The sequence below is a fragment of the Pagrus major genome, chromosome 22, assembly GCF_040436345.1.
Source record: "Pagrus major chromosome 22, Pma_NU_1.0".
In the NCBI taxonomy this organism is placed as follows: Eukaryota; Metazoa; Chordata; class Actinopteri; order Spariformes; family Sparidae; genus Pagrus; species Pagrus major.
Genome location: NC_133236.1, coordinates 21,094,125 through 21,109,833, shown reverse-complemented (window position 1 = coordinate 21,109,833; position 15,709 = coordinate 21,094,125). Strand labels below are relative to the sequence as shown.

At 40.7% G+C, this 15,709-nt stretch overlaps 2 protein-coding genes across 2 annotated transcripts; one reads left to right on the top strand and one right to left on the bottom strand.

Annotated features, from left to right (window-relative positions):
• Nucleotides 1-279: 279 nt before the first annotated feature.
• On the top strand, nucleotides 280-6,675 carry LOC141018438 (dihydrolipoyllysine-residue succinyltransferase component of 2-oxoglutarate dehydrogenase complex, mitochondrial-like). The gene is made up of 15 exons (XM_073493412.1): nucleotides 280-454; nucleotides 2,495-2,528; nucleotides 2,844-2,886; nucleotides 3,024-3,088; nucleotides 3,181-3,255; nucleotides 3,371-3,426; nucleotides 3,515-3,623; nucleotides 3,948-4,094; nucleotides 4,231-4,298; nucleotides 4,402-4,499; nucleotides 4,728-4,858; nucleotides 5,004-5,077; nucleotides 5,173-5,256; nucleotides 5,382-5,549; nucleotides 5,638-6,675. Exons 1-15 carry the CDS (start codon nucleotides 392-394, stop codon nucleotides 5,770-5,772), a joined length of 1,350 nt encoding a protein of 449 aa, XP_073349513.1. The 5' UTR covers nucleotides 280-391; the 3' UTR covers nucleotides 5,773-6,675.
• A 3,587-nt stretch (nucleotides 6,676-10,262) lies between these two features.
• On the bottom strand, nucleotides 10,263-14,362 carry LOC141017734 (uncharacterized). Its single transcript, XM_073492464.1, has 13 exons — nucleotides 14,188-14,362; nucleotides 13,930-14,099; nucleotides 13,590-13,697; nucleotides 13,105-13,198; nucleotides 12,920-12,969; nucleotides 12,750-12,831; nucleotides 12,575-12,660; nucleotides 12,313-12,507; nucleotides 12,075-12,170; nucleotides 11,848-11,976; nucleotides 11,617-11,721; nucleotides 10,872-10,957; nucleotides 10,263-10,302 (listed from the first exon to the last, which is right to left on the bottom strand). The coding sequence occupies exons 1-13, from the start codon at nucleotides 14,360-14,362 to the stop codon at nucleotides 10,263-10,265; spliced, it is 1,416 nt and encodes a 471-aa protein (XP_073348565.1).
• Nucleotides 14,363-15,709: the final 1,347 nt, after the last annotated feature.

The window sequence follows — 15,709 nt, the reverse complement described above, 5'->3', positions numbered from 1 at the left end:
TGAGTTTTCACTTTCAATTGTATCCATTTATTATCCTTTTATCGGATCATTGCTGTTGTCCCTGTTGTGAAAATATATTTGATGATTAAAAGTATGGATTCAGATAATGGTACAGTCCTGTTCCCTTTCAATTAATGTTTTTATTTTATCGCGGAAAGAAATCACTTTTTTAATTCGCCCTATTTAAAATACCAGGCTGTAGTTTATGGTGTTCAGCGTGATTTTTACTCAGTTCCGCTCTCAGCTTCCACTTTCCGACAGCCCGCCCCCCCCTCTCGGCCAGCCGCAGTGGTTCCTCCCACTCGCACCGCCCCGGCTCCTGGGAGCAGCGAGCTTCCGTACCGCTCCTTCAACCGCTGCCAAGGAAGGGACACAGCCGCCAGCTAGCGCTATGTTATCACGATCCAGATGTCTATCCCGGACGGTAGGCCGTTCTCTGTCAGCGGTGAGCCAGGTAGGTTGGTAAAAAAAAAAAAAAGAAGAAATAATCAGTGAACTGAGCCTGTGTGCTGACTCTGAAACGGTCCGGACGGATTAAAAAAAGCTAGCTGTTAGCTAGCTTTCAGCAGACGTTAGCTTGTGTAGTAGGGCCTCACTTACCAAGGGCAGACAGACCCTGACAGCTTCAGAGTCTGCTGGTGAGCCCAAAGTTTGAGAAGGAGCCGAGGACAGTATGACGATAAATGTCTGACTATTTAAAAGAGGTTTTAATTGAAGATAAAAGTTGCACTTACTGTTAGCTTTAGCCTGGAGGTAATAACATGACTAGCTAACAAACCAAAAAAACTAAAACATCTGTCCCCTTCAAGCTATCTTATTGTTTACTCAACAATAATCTCTGTAACTGGCTTGACACTACACAAAGCGGTCGTGACAGGCCAATGATTGCATGCTATGGTGCCCTGTAAGCTTAAGATGTAGGTGTGTGCAGCTGACCTGATAGAAATAGCCTGTGTTATGTTAGACATGTATGTGCCTTGAGGGGGTAACGTGACTTTGCCCTCACAGGTTCAGATGTCTTGACAGTGCTGAGCAGTAGTAAAGCTGAGGGTACTAACTTATGTGTCTTGTCAGAGCTGATATGAGTTTCACATCTCCCTACTTAAGAGAAACTACACTGCTGCTAATGTATTATTTTCACAGTTGGTAGTTTATTAGGTACACTTGGCTGAAAGTAATGCAGTCTAAAACGACAGCTCTGCAGTACATTCATGAAGGTTACAATGTCAGTCATTTTGGTGGCTGCAGTTTCTGGTGCTGTTGCACTGTCCCTACCGACTGGTGTTTCTATTATTGTGTCCACCACTTCTATTGCAATATGGATTGGCTTAATAACAGAAGCATCTCTCCGTCCAATACATCTCTGTCCAGCAGCGCCACAAACTACAGCCACCATAAAGATAATTAACGCCTCTAAAACCTGAACATTACAACCTTAATGAAGGTATGATTTATTGCACGGCGGTTGAATTATCCTGCAGTACTTTCACCTAATAACCTTGTGATCTTGTGAAAGAATCCATCTGGAGAAGAAGACCGAAGTCAGAGTGATTCATCGGCCAGTGTGTTGTTGTTGTACTCTCCGCACGGGTTGTCCCTGTGAGAGTACGAACAAGTACTTCACGGCTGCATGCTCGCACATGCGTTCATTCACTGTAGATGATGAGGTCCATTTCTGAGAACTCCACCCTCCTCTGGCGTCCCACATACTGCGTTACGATTGTAACCGACACCGCCAGACAACCATCCAGAGCTAGAGGGCTTCTTCACGAGAGGCGCTGCCCTCAAAGTACCCACACAAGTGACTCATAACATACAGCCATGCAGCGTAGTTCACTTTACAGCAGCCTGGTTTTGTCAGCATTGGAAAATCCCTTTGTTAAAGTGAAAGCTATTATTATACTATTGGTAGTAGTTGTGTGAGTCATTGAGATGTACATACTGAGATCTGAATTTTCTCTTTGATTCATAACAATCAATCAAGGTCCCCTTTGGTATAAGCCTCCCAGATCTTGCATTTCCTCTTGTGGTAAACTTAGTCAGTCTGTGACTGTGTTGAATGATGCATGTGCAGAGTTTGACACTAGGAAGCTGTTTTGTCCACGTTGGCTCTGGGAAATTGTGTTGGGCATTTACCACTATTTTATTGGCATTTATAGAAAAAATGGTCCGTACATTAATTGATAATGAAAATAAACGTTAGTTGCAACCCAAATGAGTTGGCTTCGTGTCAGGCGAGATAAACTGCACAGCAAGTTTTTAAAAGCGAGATTAATCTGATAATTTAGAAGACTTAAAGGTTACAAGAGCAGATTAAGTAGGCCCCAAAGATTTAACTAGATTTAAAGGGAAAGCAGGCTATGTTTTGGTGCGCTCTTTCAACGTTAAGACATGTGTTTTTAATCTCAGTTTACACTAATGTGATTTTAAAAGCTGCCAACATGAGATATAATTAGATACATGTGAAACTGATTTTTTCTTTTTATCTTTTCAGGCCAATAATGTGCTCGTCCGACAAAGTGTATCAGGTAAGTGTGCGTCTAACTAAGTAGATTAGATCTTTTAGATTTGGATTTGAGGGACCGCATCAATAAAGCTGCATCTAAGACTGCAGTCTTTAGTTTATTGCTCGTAAAAAAACAAGCTCTAAGAGTGGATCATCCAAAACAGAATTAGTAATGCTTCATGAATGGCTGAGATGCCTCAGGATACCGCAAGTGGTTAACTGCAGCTTTGAGAGAACTCCACTCATGTCTCATGTTGGAGCCTCAGGAGAAGCAGTAGTTACAGCTTTGGTTGATTTTCTTTCTTCTCTCTCTCCCTCTCCTTTTTTTAATCTTCAGGCCTGTCTGTCTGCAGCCGGCTCATTTACAGGAACTCTCAGCCGTAAGTGCTTTCTCCCATTGTTTTGTCTGTCTTTGAATGCCATTCAGTAACCACTTCATGTAGAGAAACTTGTCAGCACAATGACGCTCTGTCAGTGTAAGATTTGTCTAAAAATACTTTTCCTCCCTGTCTTTTAGATGTGAATTTCCATCATCATCGAACGTCTTCCACATCAGATACTTCAAGACGTCTGCTGTTCACAGTATGTGTTGCAACAATCCTCAGCATTATGAACTGACGTTGACTCTGCTCAGCGTTTAACTCACAGCAGCTGTTGTTTTGTTTTCCGTGCAGGAGATGAGGTAGTCACAGTCAAAACTCCTGCATTCGCAGAATCTGTTTCAGAGGGAGATGTGAGGTGGGAGAAAGGTTGGTATAAATCAACTTATAGGCTAAATATTGTCAGTGCTTCAGAGGTGCTGGCGTCCCATATTGTATCACCAATGAGCCAAATGTTGAAATGCGTGTTCTTTCATTGTTTTAGCCGTGGGCGACTCGGTGACAGAAGATGAAGTGGTGTGTGAAATTGAGACTGACAAGGTATGAACGAGCAGGACCAAATCCTCTGTTTTCCTTTAACAGAAAAAAGAGAGGAAATTCTCTAAACGTTTGTATTTTGTTGTTCCAGACATCAGTACAGGTCCCCTCTCCAGCTGCTGGAGTCATTGAGGAACTGCTGGTGCCTGACGGAGGGAAGGTAGAAGGAGGAACGCCCCTTTTCAAACTCCGGAAAGGAGGTGAACAGTTATCACTTAATAACTGCATTAATCAAATGTGCAAGTTTTTATATGCTGATGTCATTTCAGCACAGTTTTGATATTTGACTTTGTTAAATAGAAATTCTTTTTTCTTTTCTTTTAACAAAAACCCAATGATTGTTGATGCTGAGAACCTAATAAATGTTTTGAAACGATAAAAAAACAAAAACAAGGACTTCTACTATAATAACTATGCCCCAAATTAATAAAAATATATGATTTAAAATGTAAACACATTGATACAAAATGTGTATTTTGTGAATTGTTAAACCCAAACTACATTTGTTACCTCTGTTTCCTCAGCTGTTGCTGCCAAAGCCGCTCCCTCCCCAGCGGCAGAAGCACCGGCTGCAGCCCCTCCACCTCCACCAACTCCACCTCCAGCTTCAACCCCCACTGCCATGCCTCCAGTGCCCCCAGTGCCACCACAGCCTATCCAAGCCAAACCTGGTATGTTTCCTTCTCTTGCATATAAATCTACATTCTGCAGAAGGCATTTATTATTATTACTATTATTATTATTGTTGTGCAGTCAGATCTGCTTTTGGATCTCAATGTCACACTCTGTATTTCCCTCTCCATCAAGCTTCTGCTGTGAAGCCCACTGCTCCAGCACCAGCTCCTCCACCAGCAGGAGTCAGAGGAGAAAACAGGGTAAAACACACATGTTGTGTTTCATTAGTGTTTTTTGTTTCTTTAATATATTAATATAAAAATATTAAAGGCAATGTTTCACAGATAATTTGTTTTCCTTCAGGTGAAGATGAACCGTATGAGATTGAGGATCGCTCAGAGGTTAAAGGAGGCTCAGAACACCTGCGCCATGTTGACCACCTTCAACGAGGTGGACATGAGGTGAGCCACGGCTGCTCTCGAAAAGATTATTCCAACTCTCTTCCTGGTATTTGCATTGATCCAGCCAGTAAGAATTACAAGCCTCACTACAAACGAACCTGACTCACGTTTCATGGCAGAAGTGTGTAATTTGCACCCCAGTGTCACACTGTGATCATCGTATTTATCTGACTCAAGAGGCTTCTCTTTTTAAACAAATACGCTAATATATTGTCAATTTTGCTTCAGCAACATTCAGGAGATGAGGAAAATCCACAAGGATGCTTTCTTAAAGAAGCACAACATCAAACTGGGTTTTATGTCTGCGTTTGTGAAGGCTGCAGCACACGCTCTGACTGACCAACCTGCTGTCAATGGCGGTAAGACAACGTGCACTTGACTTCCATGTTTTATTTTTGCTTAAAATGTAACTTTTCTCTCTGTTGTGTAGCAGACATAGCCAAATATTATACTTTTTACATTTCTTTTTCACAAAATTGAATCCCAAATTGTTTTCAACTACAGTTATCGATGACACAACCAAAGAGATTGTCTACAGGGATTACGTAGACATCAGTGTTGCTGTGGCAACACCAAAGGTGAGACTTTAAGCTCTACATTTTTTTGTAGAAAAACTTTTGCTGCTATATGCTCAATAATATTTAATACACTTGAACATCATGCATTTGTTTAGGGGCTCGTTGTACCAGTGATCCGTAATGTTGAGACCATGAACTTCGCTGACATCGAGAAAACCATTAATGCACTGGGAGAAAAGGTAAAAGCTTTGTGCGAGATAACTACTGTTTTTAAAACTATGATGAACAATCTGTCCTCGATTTTTGAATAAGCTGAAATCGATTTACTTCACAAAAATGAGAAAATCCTTGCTGTCTGCCTCAGGCTCGTAAAAATGAGCTTGCTGTTGAAGATATGGACGGAGGCACCTTTACCATCAGCAACGGCGGCGTGTTTGGCTCCATGTTTGGTACACCCATCATCAACCCCCCACAGTCTGCCATCCTGGGCATGCACGGCATCTTCGACCGACCTGTGGCCATCAATGGCCAGGTGAGAATTGTGTGTCCACAATTATCAGAAACAAATACAGAAACAAATTGTTCATCTAACAATGAAAAACTTCTTTCTGCTTTGACAGGTCGAGATCCGGCCCATGATGTATGTGGCGCTGACGTACGACCACCGACTGGTTGACGGCAGAGAAGCGGTCACTTTCTTACGCAAGATCAAAGCGGTGGTGGAAGATCCACGAGTGCTGCTTCTGGACATGTGAAGTCTCTACTGAAACATTACTCTCATTTAAAGATAGCTCGGCTGAATAAAATAACGCACAAGTCGCACAAAATCGCCAAACACAACCACAACTACTGTTGTCTTTTTTAACTGTTCAGCCAGACTGCAGCGGGACACTGAGGTTGTGTTCCAAACTCTGTATGGAGCTCAAAACGTGGTATTACCTGTAGACATTACATAACGCGTAAAAAAAAACAGGCTTAAAATGTTAAAGATAACTCATTCATGGGTGTTATTATGCCCATGTCCTCTTGCAGTAGATAAACACTCGCTTGTCACAGTTGTGTAACCATGAAACAAAATGGCTTCTCCAGGCAACAGTTGGCTGCATGATATTCTCCCCTGCTCATTAGTTGGTGCTCCTGAGCCAGTTTTTCCACAGCAGGGCCAAGCAGAGCTCACTCAGATTAGTTCAAGATGTTTTGAATGTTAACACAGGATTGACTGATATCTTTGTTTGCTGCAAACGTCTGGAATCAGCGACTGTTCAGTCATATTCCTGCTTCACACAGTCATGTACGTCCTGTCTTTTTATTTTAATTTGTGTTGAACCTGCCAGGCAGATACTTTGACCATCGAAATCTGAAAATGTTGATCAAACTGTTAAGAGCTCTTAGTAAAACAGTCCCACATGATTTCACTGTTCATTCACAGAAACTGTACAAAACACAGAGCAGACACTATTTTTTTTTTTTTTATGTACTTATTGTTACTTTTGGAGCAGAATGTTTGGAGTAATGTTCAAAACGCACATCTGGTAGCAGGTTTTTATGTTGAGCTCCACTGTTGGGTTTTCATTGTACTATCCTATACATAAAATACTTGTATCTATTTAAAGAAGCAATTTTAAACATTAAACATCTCAAGAATTTTATGTACTAAAGCTTTTGTCTTGCATAATTATTTTACTTTATACATATTTGCTGTATTACTATTAGTTCAACAGTGATTTATTTGATCTGAAACGATTGGTTGATTAATTTATCAATTGACTAATCCATCAATCTGCAACAATTTTGATAGTCTGTTAATCATTTAAGCTACGTTTCAAGCAAAATGTTGTTTCCAGATTTCCTCCTAAGTGTGTCTTATTTAATCATAAATTAAATCTCTTGATTATAATTGTTTGAGTTGCAATGATTAATTGATTAGTTGTCGACTATTAAATTAACAATTTTGATAATTGATAACTGGGTTCGTTTTTCAAGAAAAGTCAAATTTCTGATTCCAGCTTCTCTAAATGTGAATATTTTCTGGTTTCTTTCCTTCACTTTGACAGTAAACTGACCATCTTTGGGTTGTGGACAAAACAAGACATTTGAAGCATCTTTAGCTATGAGAAATACGATCGACATTTATAGACCAAAAAAAAACAATCCAAAAATGATCGTTATGTGTAGCCGTAGGATTGTTGTACACACAAGACATTGGAAGATGTCATATTGGGCTCTGGGAACTTGTGATGGACATTTTTCACTATTTTTTGAAGTTGTAAAGACCAAACAGCTGTTAACAATAAGTTAGCTGCAGCCCTGTGATGGTTTGTGTAAACCAAAGCATACACTGCACCAGAGAACCTGTTGACTACACATTTCACCTTAACTTCCATCTTCTAACAACATACTTTGAAAACGACTCAGAAACACGATGACGGCAAAATACAAGCACAAGGCCGAGGCAGGGATCTTCATGATCGATCTTGGCTGGAGCATTTCATCTCGTGCCAAATCTATTTTGCTCCCGAGTTCTCTGCTGCAGTTGAATTCTGTGCCAAAGACTGATCTTCAAAGCCTCATTAGCCAGCCTACCGCTCGCTCGGCTCTTGAGAAGCCCCAAATAATGGGATCATCTCTGACAAAGTCTTGAGGGTTGATCGGCCCTTTCTCCCACTTCACAAACACAGGCTCAAGTGTGTGCAGCTGTGTATGGTACCCCTTCAGTATTTCTGTTTACTTTAATAATCACAGGGGACAATGGGTCCTAATGTACGTCTTTGTTTCTCTGCCAGCACCTACACAAATGTCTGAACAACACTGTTTGGAGGAAAAACACAGAATTCATTATGTGAACACAAAAAACCCAAACATTAGATTACCATGAGAATACTGGAGGTCCTAATGGGCCTGAATACAGCAAACAATGATACAAGGGTTCCTTTAATTTAATTATTTACTTTTATTACTGCTCAAGATTCCATTAGCGCTTTCGAGATCATGCTAATTGGCAGCGTGTGCCAGTGGGTGCATAGATATCTGAAGGGTTTGTTGGCAGGTTTTTGTCTCGTCTTCAAAATTTGGCCAAATCTGTGAATTTTCAATTGGACTGCTCAATAAGATGTGGGTTTAAAGTCTTTGTGTCCATTCAGATGAAAGATGGCCCATTAGAAATTGGCAGCTAGCTGTTTGTTTTCATTAAGCCACATCAGAGGGATAATTTACCTAAATTATTCTGTTATTTTTTTTCTATCTTTTAAATAGCCAATTATATCAATGTCATTACATAAAGAATTTTATTTTGGTCCTGTTGAAAATGTGTTTTGAGTTTAAAGTGATAGTAATATTAACAACCGAAATTGTACTAAACCAAAATACAAACGGCAAAATCACACGATATAAACTAATCGATTGAGGCAGCAGGAGACCAGCAGCTCCCGTTTTGTCAATGGATTCTGCTGGCTTTGAAGAGAGCTATATAGAGGCTGCTTCTGGTTGAACCAAAATGATCTTACTCTTTAACAAAAAGGTCTATCTCTGTCAGAAACTTGGAATAACAACTTGAGTTTGTCAGGGGCAAAATCAAGCACCTCTAGAGGATGTACTTTGATAAGTGTAGCCGTCCACAAGGATTACATCGCAGCCAGTTTGGTAGCTGCCAGCTCAGGTGATCTACTGGACCAATTCCAAAACTTTTTGAAACTGTTTGTGTCATTTACACACCAAATATGTGAAAATAAGGTCCAGCTTTACAAATACCAGAATTACCCCTTAACTTGTTCGTGTATGAGTACTGTAATAAACACTGCAAGTTTGAGTTCTGCGAAATGCACGTTCAGATTTTTGAAAAAGAGGAAACTCAGGAGGCAACAATGAGGACAAATGTGGAGAAAGTAAAGAAGGTGCTAAATAATTCAAGATGGTGGATGAAAAGAGACAAACTGACTCAGAACCAGCATGGAGTCTGTGCTAGTTAAAGCTATAAAAAGGAACTTCATCTTTTGTTGATTGTGGAAAGATGACAAGGGCGGAACAAAGTAAACTTTGTTCTAGTGCCGTACCACCAGACCACAGAGAGGCTTCTCTCCTCGTGTTATGAGACTCCTTAATTCATCCTCAACATAATGCAATTAAAAATAGTTTTAATTTGATTACTTATCCAACCCAGACAAGTCTGAATAAGAACCGGTGACAGACATCAAGAAGCCAATCTTCTTGCTGTTCGCCTTGTTTGCTTATGTAGGTCAAACAGAGGCATCGGTATTAAACTGAGAGTGTTTTACAACCAGTTAAAAGTTCCTTGTAGTAAATTTTTCACCTTGTTAAGTTAAAACAAACTAATTCTGTTATGTTCCAGACATTGATCTATAATTAAGACCATATCGAATGTTCATCTTTTCATCATTTATTGAAACGAGGCAGGCTCCAAAATATTTTGGGGCCTCTGTGGCAGCCAGTCGCCACACCTCTGAGACCAAATCTGAAGGATGAGGAAGAATTGAATGGCTTTGACAACAATGCACTGATGCATGAGGTGATCCAGAGATGAATGCGGTCATGAAGAAGAGGAGAGATGAAAGAGTTTGCATATCGCAACTCTGACAGCTATGACAACTCCTCAGAAAGAGATATTGACAGAGGTGGCTTTGATGAGGCCAGTGACGCTGGAGCTGATATGGATGTCAACCAGCATGTTGAAGAAGGAGAAGAAGAAGAAGATCTGTCTGTCCGATCCAGGAAGAGACAAATAAATGCATTTAAATGAAATGGGATGTTAGTTGAGAAAGAGTTGTGCCGTGTTCTGATGATGACCCGGGATATTATGGTGTCAAGTAGTTTCCACATGATTTGATAGAGACGGTGCGTCATGTCATTGTCTCCCCTGTGGTTACCTCTGGAGCCACCTGACAGAAACGGATCACCTTGAGACAATTCATCAGCCTTAATAATCCTACCCTGCTGGGCCTGAATAAGTAATGCTGCACATGCATATTCATAAGTGTGCTGTTTCCTTTACAGGCCGTTTCATTCAAAGCTAACCAATGTGGCCAAACAACTAGCTTGCATCTGGCCCTATTCTTTCCCTCCTCTCGGTCCTTTGATATGGATGCCAGCTGTCTTTTTCTTCCTCCTCTTGTTCTGTTGTCATACCAGAAGATTATTTTTGGATGGACAGAATGAGGCGGAGGACCCCGTGGCCCAGCGGCGGACACAGCTGGCAGCGCTCAGGTGGGTGCAGCTGGTTGGTGTCAGAGGTTCAAGTATTCACACTGGACAGAATGGGGTTGAACGAAGAACTACAGCGGAAGGACAGGGAGGGGGAGTAGCTGAGGTCGTTTAGGTACACCTGTCAGTGGTGCACGGTACAGTTGGGCTCGTGACGTCACTTCCTCCTTATAAGAATCTATATTTTTCAAAAATGTGAAGTCGTGCCGTTGTGAGATTTGTATGGCAATAATCGGGGACATACTCAATTTGCAAAGTCACAATACCATAAAATCAAATAGTCTGCATTAACATTTATTTGAAGATGTCTTCTCTGTTTTCTCTTCTTATCTTAGCGGTGCTGTAGTTCTCTGTATCTACGTCAGCTCTCAAAGTGACTGCAACAAACAGACAGTTGGATATTATATTTTTGTCTGACAATCAACACACTTTTCCTAAACTGTTTAAATAGCTGATTTGGGTCAAATTGAGTGATTAAAGCAACAGTGTGTTCAAAAACTCTTAGGAGAAGGAGAAACAACCATCCTTATAACAACTGAGCAAACTGAGCAAACAAGTGATTTTCCTCATGAATGTTCCGATGTTTGTGTTTCGTGTTGACAAAAAAATATTATTATCCCACACCAGCTCACAGACTAACCTGTAGTTTATCGTGGCTGTGCAGTTCTTGTCAAACTTCTTGATCAACCACTCTAGCTGTCCGTGATTCAGAGGTACATTAGCTTCCTGAAGCATGAGAACATCATTATCTCCAATGCAATAGTGAGTATCTTAATACTTTAGCCCCATTAAAGAAGTATTCTATTTTTACAACCTTTTGTTTACATATCTTTGTGGTGTAAATGACTAATATAGTTTATTTCGACCAAACCAGAGTTAGTGGCTGTTGCAAGAGTGGAAGGGTTTTGGTGAGTTTTAATTTCTTTCGGTTGAGTTTGACTGAAGTGTGTTCAGTGTCCATTGTTGATGGAGTCTGGTGAATTTGGTGAGAACAACATAGTGGCTGTGACAGAGTAGAGAAAAACAAATTTTCTCTTTAACAAAAACATCTATCTCTGTAGGGATCTTTTTTATAATGTTGTCAGACTCTTAGAATATCAATCTCAGCCTGTCAGTGGCAAAAACTAAGTACTTGAAGTGGACAAAATTTGACAGTCGAAGTTGCCCTTAAGGATCACATTGCAGCCACTGCAGCCCATGACACAGCTGCAGGCAACCACTAGAACCAATACCAAAACTTTTAGTACCTATTAGTCATTCACACACCAAAATCTAAAATATTTAAACACCAAAAAAAAAGGTGGACCAAGACTTAAAAAACCAGAATTCCCCTCTAAGTAACTTTCTTAATGTATGTTGTTCTCAGTCTAATTTGCTAGCCTGACCTTAACAGCCTTCCTGAAATCAGATGTGGAGACCGTCATGGTTCCGTCTTTGTCCAAAGCCTGGCAGAAGTCCATGATGCTCTCATTTCGCTCATTAAGGAATTTCTGTGGGGGAGTCCAGATCATGTTTCAAATTTTGGAAACAGGGTAAATATTTCTTTGGGTTTGGGGCCAATTTTTTGTGAGGGCGAGCATAAACATTAAATATCTTCATAATGTGTTACCACTGACCTTAAAGATCCTTAGAGCAGATAGGTTCCTTTCTGTGTCGCTCATGATGCTGTACCGAACATCCAGAGCAGGACGACTCTGACGGGCTTCTTCCAACAGCTCCACAAAGGCCTCGTACACAAACACTGTCTGCACTCACACATGTATCACAGAAGTAGTACTGCAGGCAGATGTAATCATCACATATTTATACTTAAGTAGGTGATAATTGTTAGTGCTGTACTTACAGAAATATCAAGCTCCTCCACTGCTGATTTCTTATTGTCTGTAACTGTTTTGAGCAGCGTCAGAGCTCCGTCATTTGTTAGGGGGTTATGGGAGAGCTGAGCAAAATATACACACACCAAGCCTCACATTAAACATCAGATAATCTACAGTTTCTCAAAATGTTGCAAATCACCATGAAGATGATTAAACACCACATAAATGTAAGTGCTCCAGGATTCGCTCTTTTTGTCCGCTTACCCTGAGGACCCTGAGGCTGCCGTTGTTGGCCAGGCCCTGGCAAAGCAGTGTCACAGCCTTATTGTCGATAACATTACCGCTGAGGTCCAGCAGCTCCAGTTTCTTGTTTTGTTTCAGGGCCTGAGCCAGTGACTCTGCCTCGACGTGGCCCAAACGGTTCCACGACAGCTGGAGCTGCTCCAGAGTCGAGTTTAACTGAGGAAAAGAAAATATGAGCGGCAAACCGCTGCGATTGGAATCAGACTGTAGGCTATATACTCACCTTCAGCCCAGCACTCAAAGCCACCACACCGCGCGTACAAAGAGAATTCCAGCTCAGATTCAGGACTTTAATACACGTATTTTTGGCTTTGAGAAAGAGGAGACAGATTTAAAAGTTTGCAATGTGTTTGAAACTTTAACCCACAAATAGTACTGTCGGAAAAGAACATCCGTACCTAACATATGACCCAGGTGTTCCCCTCCTGATTCACAGAACTTGTTGTCACTGAGGTCAAGCTCTGTGACCAAATGGTCATCCTGAGAAAAAAGAAAATGTCGGATTGAACCTCAATGCAGTTAGATGTGACACTTTCTTGTCACGTGGATTTTAAGAGTCAATACTAACCTTTAAAGCCTCCGCAAAGTATTTTGCAGCAGTATCAACAAAACCATTTCCTAGGAGAGGAAGGAGGTATCAATTTAGTTACAAATCCAAAAGAGCTCACTTGTCCTCCAAATTCCCACTGTTTTACAGTGATACAGAGGTGCACATAAGAAATATCTTGAGAGGGGAAAGATGCAGTTGATCACCTGAGAGTTTGATGGATTTGACAAAGCAATTGTCTAACAGCATTTTGAAGACGATGTCCGCTCCGTCATGGTGCAGCTGGTTGTTGGAGAGATTCTGAAATAACAACATAATACTGTATATCGAGTTTGTGGTTAGTTAATGCAACAAAAGCACCTTGGTTAAGAGAAACCATCATGAAGTTTAATCTAAAGCAATCTCTTCGGTTAAAGTCAGGGAAAGATCGGGATTTCGGTTATACATTAATACATATCTTCTCGAAATACTGACGGACAATTCGTGCCCATGTACATGAATCTTATTGATTACATTTCATCAGTATTTGGCAAACTGCTGTGATTGGAAATAAAAACATTTAGTCATTTATTTTAAATGAAAAAGCACTGGTGTATTCTAAATTGTTAAAAATACGTGTTGTACCACTTGTATATACCAGGCACATTTTTCCGAGCGGATGTATTCAGCATGATAGTTGTGAAATAATTACTAGGCTGTGAATGCTGATGTTTGTTTGAAACATCTCCGCCAGATAGCGTGCCCCTTCTGCCCGAAGTGCGTTGTCCTCCAGCTCAAGGTTAGTGACGACACGGTCAAACTTAAACATGAAAAAACACAGAACACAGAAAATCCTGATAATTTGAGAAGTAAATGTCAGGTCCCATTTTTCTATATTAATAAACTACATTGAAAAGTTAGGAAAAGAGAATCTATCACCCCCATGGCCTCCTACCTCAACCCTATCCATATACAAATGATGGTTAATACATTTTTGGTGCTAGTTTTTTCATGAAATTGAATATCTAGATGAAGGGATTTAAGGTCCCTACTTGCAGAGCTTTGGCCAGAGCTTTGGCCCCCAGAGGTCCCACGCCATAGTGGTTCAGGTTGACATTGGCTTCACTCGAGTTGCGGAGGAAAGAAGAAATGGGAGCAATCCCTAACTTTCGACAGGCCTTCAGGTACCTCTCTGCACGAGACTGTTCCTGTTTGGTGTCATCTGAAACCGAATGGGACAAATCAGGGAAGTAGAAGGGAGAGTTGACTATGCATTTATTATCACTAAACTGGTCACTGTAACCTACTACCTGTTTCCAGATCAGTGTCCCATTCATCACCACCATCGTCCTCCTGGCCTTGAGTTGGCTGCTCCTTGTCCTCCGCCTGATCCGTGCTTCCCGTGGGTGGCACCGACCGATCAGAGGGCCACTGCTCCTCCTCATTGAGCTGGAGAACTTCACTGTCCTCCTCACACTGATCCATCACACCACACCACCCTTCTCAGCTATCAGACAGCTCCAGCGGATCCAAAATGCTGCTGCCAGGGTTGTAACAAGAGCATCAAAAGCTCTAACTAAATGTGACGCTGTGCTTAGCTTGGATGCCTCTTAAATGTGGAACAAATTACCAGAAGAGCTAAGATTTGAGACTTGCTTTTAATTAATTTTATTTTATATCAAAGGTATTTTTAGGTTTGCTTACCACTAGCTGGTTTCAACATTTGGCTAGCTTAAGTGATGTACACATTAATTCATCAATAACTTTATAACAATAATACAATTCACTCGTTTGTGGTGGTCCGTTCTGCATAATCACATACATAACATTTTTAATGCATGATATTTACTTGTAAGAGAGTATTTCTACACAATGGTATTGACAAAACCTGCAGTATGAAGCAGCTTTTTTGACACTTAAGGCTAGCTTAGCTATGTTAGCTTTACCCAAATTTATGCCAATTTATTTACAGCTGTAGCTAGTTAGCGTGTTATTGAAGCCCAGGTTGTTATGTGACAGTTGAGGCTATAAACTTCCATTTCTAGCAAGTATCAATTACAATTTATTTTAAAAAGTTATGTTAGCTAGCTTAGCATTTTTTTTTTTCTGCCGTTTTCATTAAGATGGCGTCGATTACAACGTCTCTCACGCCAAGGACAAAACCAAAATAAGCCCAATTTGGTTCATTATTTAAGAAAACAAACATTATTTTTCTCTGTCTAACATGTTATGTTAAATGACACGTGAAAAACTGCCTACCTGAGCAAGTTGTGCCACTTTATGAGAAAGCCTGTTAAAAAAAAAATATCAACGTTAAACCGCAGGACGTCAATCGTTGTTGCTAGGGAGGAAAAATGTGGTTGATGGAGGTCGACAACAATAAAAATGTAAGAAAGGAATAAATAAATATATTTAGAAAAAATATTTACTAATGCTCGCCTTTATAGTCGCTGACCATATATCGATCAGTATTTAATTTGAACATAAAAACCTGAAGCTGGATCGATTTATTGGGTCCACCGCAGTTGTCAATTCACAAAAACGCCACTAGGTGGAGCTGTTGACCGCAGTCTGAGTCCAGGCACTCACCTCAACAGTTCACCTACCTTTCTTATTACTCATGTGAGTAAGTTTAGGGAGGAGGCCTATGTCTGAAAGTCAATGTATTCATCATGTTGTCATCATATTGACTGAATGTATGCGTTACAAGACTAATATTGGGATCCAGCAAGTGTTTTTCTTCCCTCTACATCCGACCAGCAGGTGAGAAATCCATCACTGTGATGAAGATGAGGGTCAGTTGTTCCTTCTTCATCAACAATTTGACTATTC